Source organism: Schistocerca nitens, chromosome 3, assembly GCF_023898315.1.
Source record: "Schistocerca nitens isolate TAMUIC-IGC-003100 chromosome 3, iqSchNite1.1, whole genome shotgun sequence".
Classification (NCBI taxonomy): Eukaryota; Metazoa; Arthropoda; class Insecta; order Orthoptera; family Acrididae; genus Schistocerca; species Schistocerca nitens.
In genome coordinates this window covers 261,590,619-261,609,926 of record NC_064616.1, presented here as the reverse complement: position 1 = coordinate 261,609,926, position 19,308 = coordinate 261,590,619, and the positions used below count along the sequence as shown (strand labels likewise).

General features: G+C 36.5%; 1 protein-coding gene across 2 annotated transcripts in view; it reads left to right on the top strand.

Annotated features, from left to right (window-relative positions):
* LOC126248233 (cuticlin-4) overlaps positions 1 to 18,934 on the top strand; it is a 251,274-nt gene extending 232,340 nt beyond the window's left edge. For both annotated transcript variants that reach the window (XM_049949061.1, XM_049949062.1), the window contains exons 5-9: positions 2,966 to 3,105; positions 3,467 to 3,697; positions 6,336 to 6,498; positions 11,549 to 11,713; positions 16,092 to 18,934. In XM_049949061.1, coding sequence (XP_049805018.1) covers positions 2,966 to 3,105; positions 3,467 to 3,697; positions 6,336 to 6,498; positions 11,549 to 11,713; positions 16,092 to 16,298 — 906 coding nt within the window. In that variant the 3' untranslated portion in view covers positions 16,299 to 18,934. The remainder of the gene's footprint in view (positions 1 to 2,965; positions 3,106 to 3,466; positions 3,698 to 6,335; positions 6,499 to 11,548; positions 11,714 to 16,091) is intronic.
* The last annotated feature ends 374 nt before the right edge of the window (positions 18,935 to 19,308 follow it).

The following is a 19,308-nucleotide window of genomic DNA, read 5'->3' as shown; positions in this document are numbered from 1 at the left end:
ACAGTGACAAACAAAAATATTAATGAAAATAAACTACAAAAAGAAGGTATGCACTAGCAAAATATTAGTATGAAAACTGAATGGTAACAAAAGATCAAGTATGAAGCATCTCACAAAATACGCAGTTTACTTACTACAAATGTGTTACTTACCTGAAAATGTAGAAAAATCTAGTTCAACTCATAACAAAGTACGCTTTGCAATGCACTTGCCACACCTAGTATATTTTATTAATAGTATGTGGAAGAAGTATTGTAAGACTGTTAAATTATCAAAACTTTCACTCTTGTAATTTTTTAAATTATTTCAAAGAAGCTGTGATATACTGATACTTGTGATGCTGCTCAATATAATTAAGCATGCAAAAACAGTTAAAATTGGAGTTATAAATGCAATTAACAGTCTGCGCTGACATTTTTTGCAAGGAATATTTAAATGGTGATATTTGTTTATCATTAAACAAAAAACTTGGTTTTAAAGTAAGAGCGCCTGTTGATAATTTGTGGCTCAACAATATACGATAAGGTAGATGCCTGATTTGAAGACTTCTGTAGCAATATATGCAATAATGGAATATCCAGGATGGAAAAAAATATGCATAACAGGATAGACTCACCAAGCAGAGGAGGTGGTAAGCAGTGGAGGTGCACAAAAAAGTGGGAAACACTTAACTTTTAGTCCTTTGTCAGAGCAGAGGAAACAAAACGTAGTGCTCTCTAATTGGGAAAGTGTGGAAAAGAACAGAGGGGAGTGGGAGGGAGAGGGCTGAGAGCAGGACGTGGAGTGCAGAGAGTGAGGTACATGACAGATGGTACTTCGGAAAGATCTTACTGGGGTGGTACAAGTAGATTCATACAAATGAAGGTTAGGGGAGAGGCAAGCCGAGAGGAACACAGAGGTGAAAAAAGAAATAGAATACTGAGGAAGTATTCACAGTTGGAAAACGTTATAGAAGACACGAAAAAGTTCCAAGAAGGGAGATGGGATGGAATGAAAGAGAAAATAACAACAGTGAATAAGAGCTTGGTGTTGGAACAGAACAGAAGAAAGGTATGGAAGGACAAGCAGGGGACAGGAACTAGCTAAGTTTTAGACCAAGGTCCCCCCCCCCCCCTCCCAGGATGAAGCATGTGTTACAAGGAGAATTTCCACATGCACAAATCAGAAGAACAGCTGTTGCATGGTAATATAAATGGGACAAGTTGTGAAGTACTTGGTGCAGTCAACTACACTGAGCTGTGCATCATACTCAGCAACTGTTTGATGGTGGCTGTTGATGGATAATTTGTGAGTGGTCATACCAACATAGAATGCTATGCAGTGTTTACAGAAAAGTTGATGTACAGGGTGTTCAGATATTCCTGTTACAAAATTTCTGGGGCTTGTAGAGGGGACTGAGGAGACAATATTCTTAATTGGAACGCTTGCCCAGAAACGTACCGTTTCTGTGCTACAGCCATTTGTAAACATGTTTGCTAGGTACATATGCAGCAGGGTTGTTATGGGGGGGGGGGGGGGTACTTACATCAGATTGGCTGATGACATTTGACATCTGTCCTACCTCTCTGACCTAGTTCAAGCTTCATTCACATGTCTGTGAGTGTTAGAGCAACATGGTAGAGTACATGTTGAAGAACACACTGACATAATCCTTTTGTATCGTGAAGCTCACAGTAATCGCAGAGCTGTTTGTCACCTTTATCAAGACCATTATCCAAAATGTTCAACTCCATCACATACCCTTTTCACCACAATAATTACACTACGGCTTCAAGAAAGGGCTAACTTCAGCACCAGCAGGCATGACTGTGGTGCTCCAAGGAGATGTGGCACAACTGAATTGGAAGAGGCCATACTGTAAACAACAGTGTTTCTGAAAACTGATTAAGTTTCCTTTTTGTTTCTGTGGTTATTAATGAGTAGAACAAGCAATGTACTGAGTAGCTCATAAAAACTTACTTGTAAAAGTGGTTGTGTCACCAATGTAGCATGGAAAAGTGGTTGTGTCACCAATGTAGTATGGAAACTGTATGCTTCCGGACAAGAGTTCCAATTCAAAATATTATCTACCCAGTACCCTCTACAAGTCCCAGAAGTTTGTAATGGGGATTCCCAAACGTGCTGCATAATGTATCTCCATTTGCATGTGGTTCAGCCTTTGATGAGGTAAGAAATGCAAGTTACAGGGCTGGAGTATAAAGTGGTAGTGAATGAACAGGGAAGATCTTGCACGTGGGCCTTATACACAGTATGACAGATACTACTGTGTGTCATATCAGCTGTTCAGTGCCTCCTCTATTTTCTGAGTAGCAGTCTAGAAAAATGTTACAGTATGGCAGTATGTGAAAAGTAAATAACAATAATGTTGCAATTATTGCCTAGAAATGGAAATCAGCAGAAATGGTAGGAAACAGTTAAAAATTGAATGTCTGCAGGAGAACGTTGAGAAACAAATGCATATTTAAATTAAAATGCATAACCAATACTGAAACTTACCCATACGTGAGTTGGAATAAGCTGCACTTTAGGGTGCTACAGAAAGGAGACTAATAAATAAACCACGTAGAAGAGAACTGTTTACAATATGGTGCATGGAATAAAATCAGTAATATGCACATGCTGGGAAACTATCACAAGAAAACAGCCAGTAGGAAGTGCTAAGGTAAATGGAGACAAGGCAGAAGTAAATTGGAGTGGAACATTTGCTGGCAGGTGGTATGGCACTACAATGAGAATTGTGGAGTAGTACCCGTTACTCTTACATATGACAAATGTGGTCAGTTAGTTTAATGTAATTTCATTCATATGAATAAATGAATTGGGAAAATGAGTCCTCTCACAATGACCAGTGAATGTAAAATGGGAAATACCTAGTTTTTAATTTGAAATCACTGCAGAAAGTCATTTTTATTTTTCTATTCATCATGAAAATTGTCTATAACGCAAATTTTGTATGTCATTTCAGGGTGATGGTGGTATTGAATACTTCAATACTATTGTTATACAACCACATCTGAAACTGGTGACTAATCAAGGTCGAGGATTTCACATTCGATGTCGCTATCAAACGAAGGATAAACTTATCTCCAATAATATGAATGTGAGGTATGTAGCATTTTTAGCATGAATTTAATTTTGACTATGTTCTGTTTCTTAGGTTTTGACCTACTATATGAAGCACTAGAAACTATTGTATGGATTATTAAAAGAAAATGTCTCACTGAAAAACAGAAGCCTACTTTACTTATTTATAAGTGCCCTATATGGTGGGGAGCATAAAACATAGAGTTAATTGAGGCAACTGGTAAATGTGTTGTCTTGAGATCAGGCTGCAGTTAAAAACTGAGTCAGTGATGAAATGTAAACACACAGCTGATTTACAAAATTCACATAATCAGTGCCATACAGAGAAATTTCTTTTTATTTTGTATACACTACTGTTAAAATAATTTTTTTATGTTGACAGCATGGTTGATGCAACTCCACTGAAAGCAGTGGCACCTATGCCAGGCTGCACAATGAAAATATTTTATGGCGATCCAGCCTTGAAAGAAGTTGCAGAAAATGTCAAGATTGGAGACCCTTTAACTCTTGTAATTTCAATAGATGAACAAAATACTTATGGTTTACGGGTATCAGATTGTCTTGTACGAGATGGTCTTGGATGGGGAGAGCAGAAACTCATAAATTCTGATGGGTAAGTGCTCTTTTTTCCCACATAACATGAGTTTCAAATATCAATTGAAATAAATATGGACACTTGTTGTGTGCCTGGTTTTCTTCTTTTATTTTGTGAGAAATTGTCATGTATTTCTGAGAAAATATTCATTTGAAATATATATTGACACATTACTTTATTGATAATTCATGAAACAAAAGTGCCATTCCTTCCTTCAGTTCATTTACACTAATATGTAGTGAGCTAAATGGGTTTATATTTAACAGCATATTTCACGATGAGTCACAATGGACACAGCATGCAAAAGATAAATGCTCCTTTAATACACATAGTTTTATACACGTTATAGTAATATTAATATGATAGTGGGATTCCTGGATAAAATGCAAACAATGAAATGGCAAAACAAGCCATGCACTGTACAGTGGAAGTGTTCAACAGTTGATACATAAATTAACATGCATATACAATCCGTGAACCAGTTATCTTCAAATCATATCCGCTGTGCATATCATAAAAGGACAATCAAACAATGGGTAGATGTAAAAACGTAGACTTCCATGGACAGAGCAATTGTTGTAAGAGGCTTCTGGCCACAGTGCTGTGTCATGTTATAAAATCACTGTCACTGATCAGAAATTGTATTTTGACCACAGCTGCAGTGGCCTTCCTCCGAATCTACTCAAGGCAAAAAGAAGGCCACTGCAGTTCTGGCTGAACCACTGGTGACAGATATTGTACGATATTATGAGGTACTACATCAAGAAAACTTTTATGTTCCGTGGCTAAATGGCTCCAAGGAAAAGACTGTGTGATGAAGCAAGCTGGGATAATTTTACTTCCCCTCTTGTTTTGCCATCTGCCTCCGTAGAATTAATTTTTTCACTTTTAACTAATTATCATTAACATATGTGAATATAATCTGCATTTTCATAAAAAAGAAAGATTGGCCCTTAATTTTAAAGAATATAACAACAGATCTGATTTTGTGCTTAGTTTTATGTATGTAATTGATTTTCTAATTTATTTGGACTATTCCTAGTTAGTATCTTTTGTTATATGGTGAAATCGGTAATTGTTTTGTAACATAAATTCTATTGTTGATGTATAAATTCTGTACTAGTTATAAACATTTGGAAGACGAACCACTAGTATTCTTAAAGTATCTATTTGGCTCTAGTCGAAAACATGTTAGCAAAACCAGCCCTTCATTAATTCTGAAGTAATTAACAGTTTAGTCAAAAGTATTGTTTATGTAACTGCATTTGTTAATATCATGATTTAAACAAATAATTTGGCTTAACCCTTGTAGTAGAAGAAACTGTTAAAGAGAAGCCATTTTTCCATGTATTCAGTTAATTAAATGAGTTAAGTTTTAACTGTAAATTGAACATCGAACAATGAGAAGTTTCAGTATCTATTATTGCGATGATATCTAAGGGCCCAATTTTTGCTCATGAGACAGTCAGTCCACGGCCGAGTTTCAGACGAGGAACCTATGTTGGTTAGAACGACAACAATGCATCGACTTAACAGTGAAATAACTGTTACACCAATAGGCCGTGTGTAAAAATAATGACATTGTCTCTTTCCATACGTACCTTTCTATTCTTCAATAACTGTGAACTTTGTGGTTAGGTTTTTACTGCTCGTAGATGTTCAACAATAAACTCTTGTAGCTGTAAGTGGATCTTTGCCTGCTAACTATTAATGAGCCTTATGGAAAGTTAAACGACTGCACTAGCCATATTAAATGTGTATATGAGAGGCTGTGAAAAGTGAAAGTAAAAGACAGTGAAATGCAGCTAAACATCTGTCAGCTACATCATCAAAAGTAGTCAGTGTTTGACTTCTGTTGTGACTCGCCGATCTTTCAAAGTGCCGCCGCGCAGTTACGCGCATCCTCTACATGCGGCACTACCTGCCAGCCATGCAGCAGCAGCGCCACCTAAGCGGCCAGCCAGCCAGCGGCCGCTAGACTCGGACTCAGTTATGATTTGACTGTTAAAGTGACACACAGCTTACTCTGTTTACTTGATCTATGACGGTCATGTATTGCGTTGTCCTTGAAATATATTGGTTCAACTTGAAGTTATAACAACTTCCACACCCCATTTTTCAGCCAGTACATCAACACAATGGACAACAACCAAAGGAAACAAAAGCAGATGGAAGTGCTACAACTGGTACATGAATTCATAATAATCTGGATGCATACCCTGCAACTAATCAATTGTCTGACTGAAGTTTGTTGGGTATCTGTGTGATGTTCTTATTCTGGCAAAACAAATGTACCTTCATGGCTCTTCAGCAAACGTCTGCTTTAATTCCACTCTTATTAGAGATTGCTTTCTATCAGATTAGAAGTGTTCAGTAATAATCTTTACTACTTTTTTTTTCATGTAACCCACTCTTCAGTGGTGTACCTATAAAAGTGTAATCTATAAAACGTTTTGTAGAAACTTGAGTGTATTTTAGTAACCTAAGGTTCATAGTGACTGTATATAGTGATTGGTTTAGTTATAATATATTTTACATGTGTAATCAGCATGTACGTAAATCAGCAGTACTTAGGTATTCCATTACCACAATAAAATTACTTTTAGGCTATTGTAATAACAATAGATGTCAGTCTTAACAAAATATTTTCTTTTAGGTGCCCAGTAGATGGCGAAATTATGGGAGAGTTTGAATACAATGGAAGCAAAACTACTGCATCTGTACATTTCCAAGCCCACAAGTTTCCATACACAGCATCAGTGTACTACCAATGCAATGTTCAACTTTGCATAAAAGCTGGTGGTGGCTGCAATGATCTGGTAAGGTTATGCTTTTATAATTTACTATTATTATTTGTAGGTTTGTAGTCTACATTTACATCTACACCTACATCACTATACTGTAATTCACACTTAAGCACTTGGCAGAGGGTTCACAGAACTATTTCTCGGCTGTTCCACTCTTGAATAGAACGTGGAACAAATGAACACTTAAATCTTTCTGTGTGAACTCCGATTACTCTTATTTTATCATGACATCATTTCTCCCTATGTAGGTGGGAGTAAACAAAAAATTTTTTGCATTTGGAGGAACAAGTTGGTGGTTGAAATATCGTGAACAGATTTCACTATAAAGAAAAATAATTTTGTTTTAATGATTGCCACCACAAACCACAACTCAGCTATCATATCTGTGAAACTGTCTCCCCTGTTTTATGATAATACAAAATGAGCAGCCCTTCTTTGAACTATTTTGGTGCCCTTTTTTAATCCTATCCAGTAAGGACCACATTCCATGCAGCAATACTCCAGAAGAGGGTGGGCAAGCATAGTCTATATAGTCTTTGTATCTTCTAAGTGTTATGCCAATAAAAATACCATCTTTGGTTAACCTTCCCCAAACATTTTCTATGTGAGGTTTCCAGTTTGAGTTGTTTGTAATTGTAGTCCCCAGATAATTAGCTGAATCAACAGCCTTTCATTTGTATGATTTGTCATGTAACCAAAATTTAATGACTTTGTTTTTAAATACTCATGTGGAAAACTTCACCTTTGTATTGTTCAGGGTCAATTGTCACTGTTCACATGACACATTTATCTTCTTTAAATCATTTTATAATTCATAAAGCTCATTTTATAATTCATATTGCCCTTGTGTCGAGTTTACTAGGCGATAAATGACAGCATCATCTGCAGACAATCTAAGTGTTGCTCAGATGATCTCCTAAATTGTTTATATAGATTAAAACAGCAGTGGATCTAGATATTACTTCTGTTTCACTTTATGATTTCCCATCAGTTAATAGAAACTGTAACTTTTCTGACAGGAAATAGCAAATCCAGTAAAAGGCATTATGAAATGCCCACTGGAATAATGAGAAGAAAATAGCAGTATTCACTTCTGAAGCCCTCTAAATTCCTGAATTACCTTTTTACTTTTCAAAAATGTAATAAATTTAAGATAAAGAGGCAAATACATGTAGGTGAACTGATTTCTTTATAATGATGGCTGAAGTAATGCAGCACTATGAGTAAGGGTGGTAGATATTACCAATTAATTCAAATAATGTGCTATTCATTTCCACTCTAAATTACACTGTTTTTGACCATTTCTCACATACGATTTCTGACTGTGAAAGTACACTAGCATTATACTTGTGATCCTAGTACACTAGCATTATAGTTGTGATCCTAGTACACTAGCATTATACTTGTGACCCTTTGAATATACTCACTTCCCTTTTGAATTTTGGCCACATAAATTCTCAAGGTCTTCTGGAATTGTAATTTCAAATTATGTAAAAAAATAAATAAATAAATAAAAAAACAATTAACTGCACCAGACACAAATCATGGCTGGCAGTAAATTATTATTACACACTATGCCTGGTTACAAATTTTGTCAAATTAACAAAAAATTTATGTTTCAGAGAGGAAACAAAATAGTGTTTAGGTTGAAAAAAATACACATTATATGCAAAGAAAGAATTAGATAAGGAAATGACACCCTAGAATTAGCAGATGAATTTTGTTATTTGGGTAGTTAAAAAATGACTGTGGTAAAAGGATATAATATGCAGATTGAGAAAAGCAAATAAATTAGTTCTGAAAAAGAGACATTCATTAACAGCAAATGTAAAGCTAAGTGTTAAGAAGTCTTTTATGAAGGCACATGTGTAGAGTGTCACCTTGTATGGAAGTGAAGCAAAGATGATAAACAGTTCAGACAAGAAGAGAATATAAGTTTTTGGAACGTGGCACTACAGAACAATGCTGAGGATTAGATGGGTAAATTGGATAACTGATGAAGAGGTGGTGAAATGAATTGGGGAGAAAACACATTTATGGGACAAGTTGACTAAACGAAGGGCTCTGTTGACAGGACACATCCTGAGACATCAAGGAAATGTCAGTTTGGTAATGGAAAGAAGTGTGGGGGATAAAAACTGTAGACTGAGACCAACGCTTATCTACCACATGAAGAGCTGCATCAAATCAGTCTTTGGATTGAAGAACACAATAATGACAACAACATAAAGAGAATTTCTAAAGTATTTATTTAATTATTTGAAAAATATAGATGATTTTTCTCTATTTGTGTAATAACAATTTTTTCTTGCATACCCATGGAATATTCAAACAAACTCTGTCCATGATGTGTTCAGGCAGGGCAATAGATGGCGCAGTCATTAAAGCTTTGAATCACTGACAAACAAAATTCTGAACAATATCCATAAGTATTCAGATATGTGTTTGTAAGATACCAACAGATTGGATCAACTTAAGCTACCAATAGTGGATGGGGGCTTTGTCCATGTAACATAATGTTGATGTTGCATGTGATGTCATGTGTGCAAATAGATGAAGAACATAACATGGACAGTATTTCTTTTGCACTGATATTAATTTTTGAAATGGAGATTTGGGTGTCAGGCTGATCTGTAGTGTAGTATGAAGCCTAGGTTAGTTTGCAAGGTGATGTTTGGTTGTGAATTGGCAAAGCCAATGAATGTGAATAGGAAATCTTAAATATTGTAACATGCTGATCTCTAGCCTGTGGTCTAGATTAGGTTGAAAGATAAGAATTTGGTTGAGCTGTCAAAGTGGTATCAAACACTTTAGATAATCCAACAGATTTTCTAGGCATTTTCTGGAACTTCACTACTTCACTAGCATAAAAAGCATTGAGCTAGGTGGTGTTCAGTAATCAGAATGGATGTAACATAAAATCTCATTCCTCATGATTAGTTGCTAGTTGTAAAATTAGTAGTTGGTGACTTCACTGTGAAGTGTAAATGTGAATGTACAGCAGCAAGAAAACCGGTTTGTGTGTTGTGTTAATGATACAGCACAATCAAGCTGTAAAGAAGGTATTCATGAACTGCTTAAGCGAAATGTTCATCCTGAAAACAAAATTACTACTAAATATTCAACCAATATTAATGTGTTCAAGACTAAAGGGAGATTTGGTTGTATGGTCAAGTATCTCCCAATAAAACAAGCACTGCTTCTGTGCACAACACATAGTACCCATAGTGTTGTGAACAATATCTGGAGGGACAACTTAAGTCATAACACACAGCACCCTGCAGGGAAAATGTGGAAGTATAGAATACTGGGAGAATGATTTGTGATAGCATGTGCAGTGTAATTAATCGGTTTTAAAGCTAGTGACAATATGGTGTTAAGATACCTTAGGGATTTAGGGTCTCATTTTAGAGACAGCCAAAATCACTAACAACCCTTGTCCCAGTTTTTTAATTAGATACCATGGCATAGTGAATATCTGACACTTGCTAAAAGATATCCATGTGGAGCAAGATCTGTTGTCAAAGGAATCTATATTCACAGTCTGTAGGCATGTTGACTAGTGATAAATGGGTTACTTGAAAACTTATTTTGCAATTTTTTGTGGATTTCCAAAGACTCTTCATCAGCTGTTATTCATCTCAGTCAAACATATGATTCTTTACAGTCTGCAAACTACAGCTTTAAAAACTTTTCATTCTATATATACACTGAAGCACCAAAGAAACTGGTATAGGCATGCATATTCAAATACAGAGATACTTAAATAGGCAGAATACGGCGCTGCAGTCAGCAATGCCTGTATAAGACAAGTGGCTGGTGCAGTTGTTAGATCAGTTACTGCTGCCACAAGGGCAGGTTATCAAGATTTAAGTGAGTTTGAACGTGGTGCCATAGTCGGCGCACGAGCGATGGGACACAGCATATCCAAGGTAGCGATGACTTGGGGATTTTCCCGTACGACCATTTCACAAGTGTAATATGAATATCAGGAATTCAGTAAAACTTCAAATCTCCAACATCACTGCAGCCGGAAAAAGATCCTGCAAGAAAGGGACCAACGATGACTGAAGAGAATCATTCAACATGACAGAAGTACAGCCCTTCCCTAAACTGCTGCAGATTTCACTGCTAGGCCATCAAAAAGTGTCAGCGTGCAAACCATTTAACGAAACATCATCAGTATGGGATTTCGGAGCTGAAGGCCCACTTATGTACCCTTGATAACTGCACGACACAAAGCTTTACACCTTGCCTGGGCCCATCAGACCCACATTGGACTGTAGATCACTGGAATGATGTTGCCTGGTCAGACAAGTCTCATTACAAATTATATCGAGCAGATGGATGTGTACGAGTATTGAGACAACCTCATGAATCCATGGACCCTGCATGTCAGTAGGGGACTGCTCAAGCTGGTGGAGGCTCTGTAATGGTGTGGGGTATGTGCAGTTGGAATAATATGGGACCCCTGATACATCTAGATATGACTCTTGACAGGTGACACGTACGTAGGCATCCTGTCTGATCACCTGCATCTATTCATGTCCATTGTGCATTCCGACAGACTTGGGCAATTCCAGCAGGAAAATGCGACACTCCGCGCATCCAGAATTGGTACAGAGGGGCTCCGGAAACACTTCCGCTGCCCACCAAACTCCCCAGAAAAAAACATTACTGAGCGTATCTGGGATGCCTTGCAATATGCTGTTCAGAAGAGATCTCCACTCCGTCAAATTTATGGACAGCCCTGCAGGATTCATGATGTCAGTTCCCTCCAGAATTACTTCAGGCATTAGTCGAGTGCATTCCACATCGTGTTATGGCACTCCAGTGTGCTTGTGGGGGCCCTACGCAATATTAGCCAGGTGTACCAGTTTGTTTGGCTTTTCAGTGTATGTTTGCAATGCATTCCAAATGAGGCTTCAGAATTTGTTGCAGCAGTAGCTCATTTTGAACTATATGTCACAAATGCCCAAAACAATTACTCATAAATAAAACTGTGTATACAGAAATAATGCAAACATAAAATTATATAACATTACCTTTATTATTTATCTAGCCACCACTTTGTGGGCGTAGAGGCTCCCGCAGGCGCCGTGCAGCCAAGCCAAAGGATGCAGAGACTGGTACTCCAGCTACCATTGAAGTATACAGTGGTCTTTATGTTAATGAAGCCACTGATATAAGCAAAATGGACAGTTTTGATGATGTGTCAAGAGAGAAGGTATGTTGCATAATAGTTACATTGATTATTACGAAATACACACGCAAAGGTAGGGGAATTGTATTGCTCCACCTGCCTTTCTTTACCAAAATTGATTGCCAGGGTTTAGGATTTTAATTCAAATTATTGTTAAGTTTACTAAAATATGTAACATCTAAATCCAAAATAAATTCACAGATTGTATGATAATGTTCCAAGAACATATTCAAAGTTTTACTTTATGAAATATGCAGCAATGAGGATTGCCCTTACATATTCGTTGAATTTGGGTTCTGGGAAAGAAAATTTTGGTTCTGTAATTTTTAAATTCCATGCTCCTAGCATACATTAATTAACATCCCTGTTATCAGAAACCAGTTGAGACATAAAGCTGCAGAATCAAAAACTACATGCACACCACTCCAAATCCTAGTTATTAAGTTTGTTTTATGTAAGACGAGGCAATATAATTCCCCAGAATTTGTAGACATCACATATAAAGTGAATGTGCTTATCACTAACAAAGGTTTACAATTTGCTTTAAAATCCCCCTATGATGACAGAAATCATGATCTTTAGTTAAATATATGGATAAAAATATGACAGAATCAAATCATGTACTTTTGTTTGGACCAATATTATACCTTACCTCTTTGTTTTAATGATTATGAAGAAATCTCCATTGCAATGGATGAAATGTTTTCATTAATAACACAGACATAATGTGTCTATGATATTTATTGTTACAGATATCACAGTATTAATGCATATAGAACAGCATTTGTGATTTTCCATATCTGTTGCAAGTTCTGTAGTTAGTCTTAATGTCAGTCCCAAGCTTAGTTCTTAGTGTATAACCTGAAAAGAAATGTACAGTTGACAAAACAAAACTGTTCGCATGGAAAATAGGTATATGGGACAAGTTGACAAAAAGAAGGGACTCATAGTTTTACTAAGTGGTTTCATAATTAATTTTGTAAACTTTGTGAATCCATCTGGTGGTGATTCTGTTGTGCTAATACTTGGCTGGCATCATAGTACACTGTAAAATCCAGAATGGAATAATGAAAGAGTTATGAAAAGGATAGATTGCTATGTGCCACATAGTGGAGATGTTGAGTCGCAGACAGGCACTTCAAAAAGACTGCTAAACAAGTGAGCTTTTGGCCAAAAAGTCTTCTGAAGCAGACAAAAAAAAAAAAAAAAAAAACACACACACACACACACACACACACACACACAAATTCACGCAAGCAAAACTCACACACACCAGACCAATGTGTCTAGCTGCTGACACTCAATGGCCAGAGACAGTTGTCATGTGTGTGTGTGTGTGTGTGTGTGTGTTGTGCTTGCAAGAACGTGTGTGTGTGTGTGTGTGTGTGTGTGTGTGTGTGTGTGTGTGTTGTCCACTTTAGAAGAAGGCCTTTTGGCTGAAAAGTCACTTTTTTAGCAGTCTTTTTGAAGTGCCTGTCTGCGGCTCCACATCTCCACTATATGGCGAGTAGCAGTTGATCCTTTTCATAGTATTATCATATCACATTTTTGTGATAGACAATGCAAGAACAAAACCCAGTCACATAGACTTCATGGGACCATTTAAAACACATTATACCCAAGAAATCGAAACCTGATGGGCAAATAACGCAGACATCATTTTTGATTACGAAGTTACGTAGAACAACCTATTTGAGAGCAGTAACAATAAATGTTATAAATGGCCTCTGGAAAATGGGACTCTTCCCATGTAACAGGCATATACTTCGAGACAGTGACTTTGCAATACACTAGGAGTTTGACATGCAAGATACAAACAATGGAGTAAATGTGAATCGAAATGGTGTCAGGCCAGTTCCTGACATCAACGAGCCCCATCAAGAGCCATCAGCTCTAGCAAAATCAGGATGTTTTGAATCTTCTAAGTAACTAACATAATCTCCATACAGGCATATGGGGAACATTTGAAACAATTTAGAGAGAAGAAAGCTGTAGCGGAATTAAAGGTGACATGTTGAAGTTTTTCCTTGAAAAACGAAAAGATAAAAACATAGGATACATAATCTACCAGTCACTCAAAGTCTGGTACAGATTTAATTGAGGGCAATGCTTCAGATGTGCAATCTGAAGGAAAAACTGATTGCACATTCTGCAGTGCTCATTTCTCTGAAGACTAACATAGAGAAATGGGCACAGTGCATGGAGTGCTATTCTTGTGCTCCTGAAGAATATTAACTTGAAAAAGAGTTGCACAACAATTGCAGAAAATGTTAGAGAGGCAGTAAGGATGACAATATTACTGTTTCAGAGTTTGCCTGCTCTTATATTCGCTGATAATGTTTTCTCTGATTGTCTCATATTAGGATTCATTTATATTACCATTCAGACTGGCTTGTTTTTGCTTTATTCAAATTTACATGCATTGAGTATTAAGAAGCACAAATCCAATAGATAAAACTTAAAATACAATTACTTCACATAGATTTCTAATTAACAGCCATACAGTTGTATCAAATGTTGGAATGTAAGTTGGTGTAATGTGAGACAAGGAAAGTTTCACATCAGGGGTGAGGCTAGTATGAAGTCAACTCACCAATGGCATCAGTTACCTATCCAACAAGGCACAGAGATGGTTCGGCTCTGGATTTATGTCTCACATCCGTGAGACTCTCCAATGTATCCAACATTAGGTCCTACAGCTGATCAGGTGTGCGTGGCACCAGTGTCAGCCAGTGTAAATTCATGTGATGCTTGAACAGACCAGTCAATCAGGTCAACATCAGTCTGTTGTGAAAACCATAGCTGCAGGATTCATCTTGTGTGAACTGGTGAGTGATGCTGGAACTGGATCACTCCATTAGGATAGCACATCCTTACACTCAGCACCACAGTATGTTTCACGAAGCACACAGACTGATTTGTGGTGAGGTGAACATAAATTTGATGAAGTATCCCTGGCCCATCTGATGACACCTACCCCCAGCATGGGAGAATGATGCTACCATCACACAAATGCCACACCACACCACTGTGGTCTGTATACCATCAGAGGACTTTCATTCACTGAGCTAAATATTGCCTCATTTGAAAAGATGATGTTGTACCAGTCACAGTCTACATTCAGTTCAGCGAAGGCAAGTCTATAAAGCTTGTGATCATCAGAGAGGGCCTCTTTAGTAGCAGCCCTATGGGCTGTAAGACCAGTATCTCATAAGCAGTTGTAAACTGTTTATGAGCATCCAGGGAAACAGGTCTCATTCTTGAATTGGAGGGTACTTAAAAATGGATGTTCCATCCAGCTGTCAATTAACACATTGTGTTGCTGAGGCATCAACATCTTTTCTAAGCTTGACCCTCAAAGCCGGCCACCACTTCATCCACTTCTACGCACAGAAGGTTGAACACCGCAACTGGCTGCCACTTCATCCACACTGAAACCATCATAATGGATGAGTGCCAGTATCCTACCTCTTGTGGTCTGTGTATGGTGAGACATCCTGGCAGTAAATGACTGTTTGCAATATACCTGTCTGTGGTCCAGTGTTTTATCCATTCGGAATAACTTGACTATACCATATTATGCTTGCAATACATCCATGAACAATACAATGTAAAAATAATATAGCATGGAGGGGATACTGAATCTTACCAACTTCACTAGAGTTCCAAAACTTTAAATGCTGCCTGCTGGCTGTCAAGTAACAGTACAGATTTTCTTGTATTTGTTAATTTGAGGCAAAAGCATCTCAGTGTTTCAAACAGATAAAAGTAAGTGTTAAAATTGTATACACAACTGAAGATACCCAACCTTATCAAAACATGCAAACAGTTTTGTTTCTTTGATTGTACAGCTGCAGTCTTCCCATGTATAAGAATTACAACAGGTGTGGATGTATTAAAGCTATTAGAAGAGCCCATGTTCTTCCATGATTTAAAACAGAGGTCACTCTTTCACTTAAATTAGTTGAATCCACAGATAGCACAATTGGTTCTCCAATGCCCCATCCCAGTCCCTCAGTAACTTCATTTCCTCACATGCATCCAGTGTTAGTATTCTAAATATTCAAATGATATTACTAAATATTAAAAAAAAATGTGTTTATCCCTTAACACACTATTAACCTACTATTTTGTGATTCCTCTGTGCTGCTGTTTCGTAACTATGCTTATATAAAGCAATTGATTAAATAGTTTTGTCATAATCATTATGTTATTTATTTCATTTATTACTTTTATTAGTGTCTGTTGTTCTTTAGTCATTACATCAAAAATGTCTGTTTAAAGAATATGAGAAATCATGAGATTAATAAAATATGAAAGCCCTCTATAGATTCCATAGAATACAGTATAGCTTGCTTTAATGAAAGTGGAAGTATTGAGATTTTATTTTGTATTTTTTCAGCAGGAAGAAGACCCAAACAGCATATGTATTTCTCAAAAGCATTTTGCCATTGGTATAGCAGTTGCAGGCCTTATTTTGATGCTTGCAGTAATTGCTGCTATCCTTATACTGCTTGCACGGCGGCGTCACAGGAAAGATGTTTCTGCCACAGGAAGTTCCATATATAGTGGCCCTTACACTAACACTGCATATAGCCACAGCAGTTGAGCTGTAAAATAGGGACTTTCATCAAAATATATATTTTATATGTCTTGGTGATAACAGTGAGTGCTGATGAAAATAGAGACTGTTAATGCCAAGACATATATTTATCACTGCAGAAGATTGGAATTTTACTATAAATTCTTGTTATTGCCACAGCTATTGACATCATGTGCATGTTGAATCATGATAGATGTAGTCACTTTTAGAGCGTGATGGACAAACTGTGCTTTCCTCTAGGATGACAGTGATGGTGTGTGAGTGTGAGTGTGTGTGTGTGTGTGTGTGTGTGTGTGTGCGTGCGTGCGTGCGTGCGCGTGCGTGTAAGAGAGATTTTTTTAGATAATTTTCTTTAACAAATGTTACTTGTTTCTGCTTTTATAGTTATTGGTAGCTGGAAATTCACACTGAAAACAGTATGGACATCAAAATTCTTCTAATATTACCATATTTTCTCTTCCTATGGCTAGTAACAAAAATTTGTAGTAAAAGAGCTATAACACTGGAGGGAAAGTGTACTGTTGGCAAACTTACTCTCATAAAGTTCTCTGGATCATGTCAACAGGGACATTGGCAAATCCTGTGTCAAATGTTTGCAGGCAGATATCCCACAATCTTCTTGCACTGGTACTGTAAATGTGATCCATTATCAGAATTTTTGTATCAAGCTATAATATCTGTTGTTGTTGTTGTTCACAAATCCATTTATTAAAAGCTGTTTTTTTATGATTATCCATTGTCAACTAACACTTTTCTGTAGTGTTATGGAACTATGCACCTATTTAAGCACAGCACAAAAACATGAATAGGTCACAATCACATTGTTTCATCTTAAATTTGATTCATAACATAAAAGTGAGACTTGTTGCATTTATTTAAGATTACTGTGAAAGTGCCAATCAAAGAAAAATATTTTGGCTCATTGTTTGTTGCGTCCCTCTCCGTCCCCCGTTTCAAGTGACAAAGGTCTGAAGACAGCAATAGACCTACGTTTTGTAACAGAAGTAGGTCAAAAGAAGTTATTGAAAGTTATTGATATAAATATTTACCTTGATTTAAAATCAATTTCTGTGCATGAAAGTCATTTTTGTGCATAGAGGACAAAGGTTACTATTCAAAATTACAGTCATTTTATTTATTTATACAGGAATCTCCCACTGTCTGAACATAGACAAGTGGAAATCTTTCTTGTCATGTCATATATCTAACATCTACATTGCAGTTCATTGAACACAATCTCAGATATTATTGTGCAGCACAGTGTCATAAAGTTGATTTTTAATTTAAAAATGAGACTTGGAGAATAACATCAAGAAATGTTACAAAACATTAAAAATAATGATGTGACATAATGTGTGTGTGTGTGTGTGTGTGTATGCCCACACTTTTAACAAAAGAAAGAGAGAGAGAGAGAGAGAGAGAGAGAGAGAGAGAGATGTGTTTTTATAGAAGCATTTTTCTGATTGTGTACAGGATTTTACAGTTAGCTTGGAGATACAGACATGCAGAGGGTTAGCAAAGCCAATATAAAAATGGTAATTATTTTCATACGATTATCATAAATAACAGGGCACAATAAATCTGCAAATAATGACATAATCTTAAACAGATTGGCAAACCTTATTTAGTTATACATTCATATCTAAGAAGGAATGTAATAAAACTGCTGTAACATCCCTTAAAAATAAGAATTTTGCAGATGACACTAGTGTTATGCAACACAATACTAGATATTCCATTTACCTTCCCTAGATTTTTGTGCAGATTCTTTTCCCCGAGATACACTATTTAAAAAGTAATAAAAATGTTGATTTTGATTGTTCATTGTATGTGCTTTGCTACACCACTGTGTTTAAATGGAACTGCCTGGTAACTTGACACAGTAGTTGTCTTTATGGTGAAGGGATTTGCAGTTAAATGTTACTGTCAAGTGAAAGTTGGGTGCATTTATACTTTTGTAAATGAACCAATTTCGGTTTATTTTCATGATATGGCATTGGTTCACAGTTTCATTGTGAGCTAAAGAATCCAAATGACTTGATAAAATAGCAGACTAATGCTGTCATAATGTTGTGCAAGTCCATTTCTTTATACAGTGTGGACTAGAAGGCATATTTTCACTGCCAGTATTTAAACATATGACTGCCATTTGTATTTTAGTTATACTAATTCTAAAATGAAATTCTGGACCTCTGCCACTCTAAATTGAAAACTTCTGTACATAGATACTATGCATATAATACATTTACTCATTGAAGTAATAGTTCTCATTACTAGAACGTGAGAAATGACAGAAAAGCTCGACAGAGCTCATGAACAAAATGTAGTGGTAAGATCTATAAGAGAGTAACTAAGAGTATCCTAGTATCACAAAAACATGTCTGAATCAAAACTAAATTTTGCTGGATATTTTTCTGGTGTTCTGTGATTCTTGTCTTAGCCTAAGAGTAACAGAAGAGGCTATATGATACTCAAGGCTATTTAATCTGCTTAATTTTATTTGCAGTGTTTTGAAACAAATACTGAATAACACTGATGTAATGACATGTACACAATTGTGAAATGTATTACTAAAATAATTAATGATTTCGCTGTTTAAGTGTACATCCAGACTAATGATGCAAAATACATCATAGTAAATACTTGTTTGTCTTTCATATTTTTCACCAAATTCTTATATTCTCTTCCCCTCCTCCCCCTTCCTCTCCATCCATACATTTTACAAACATTACTCTTACTTTCTGCTTTTAAGTTTTCATATATTTATCTTATATCAGTGTCATTTATTGTTTGTCCTATGCCTCCAGTAGGATCCCTCTGATTAAACTTTCTGTTAAAAAACATGATTTGAGAGAAATGCAGATTTCAGCCACAATCGAGCATTTAATTAAATTCAATGGCAACAAGTGAAGATTTGTGCCAGACCGGAACTCAAACCCAGATTTCCAGCTATGTGCGAGTTGCCACCTTAAACTGCTTTGACTATCTGGATATGCTTCCCTCCAACACAAATTCT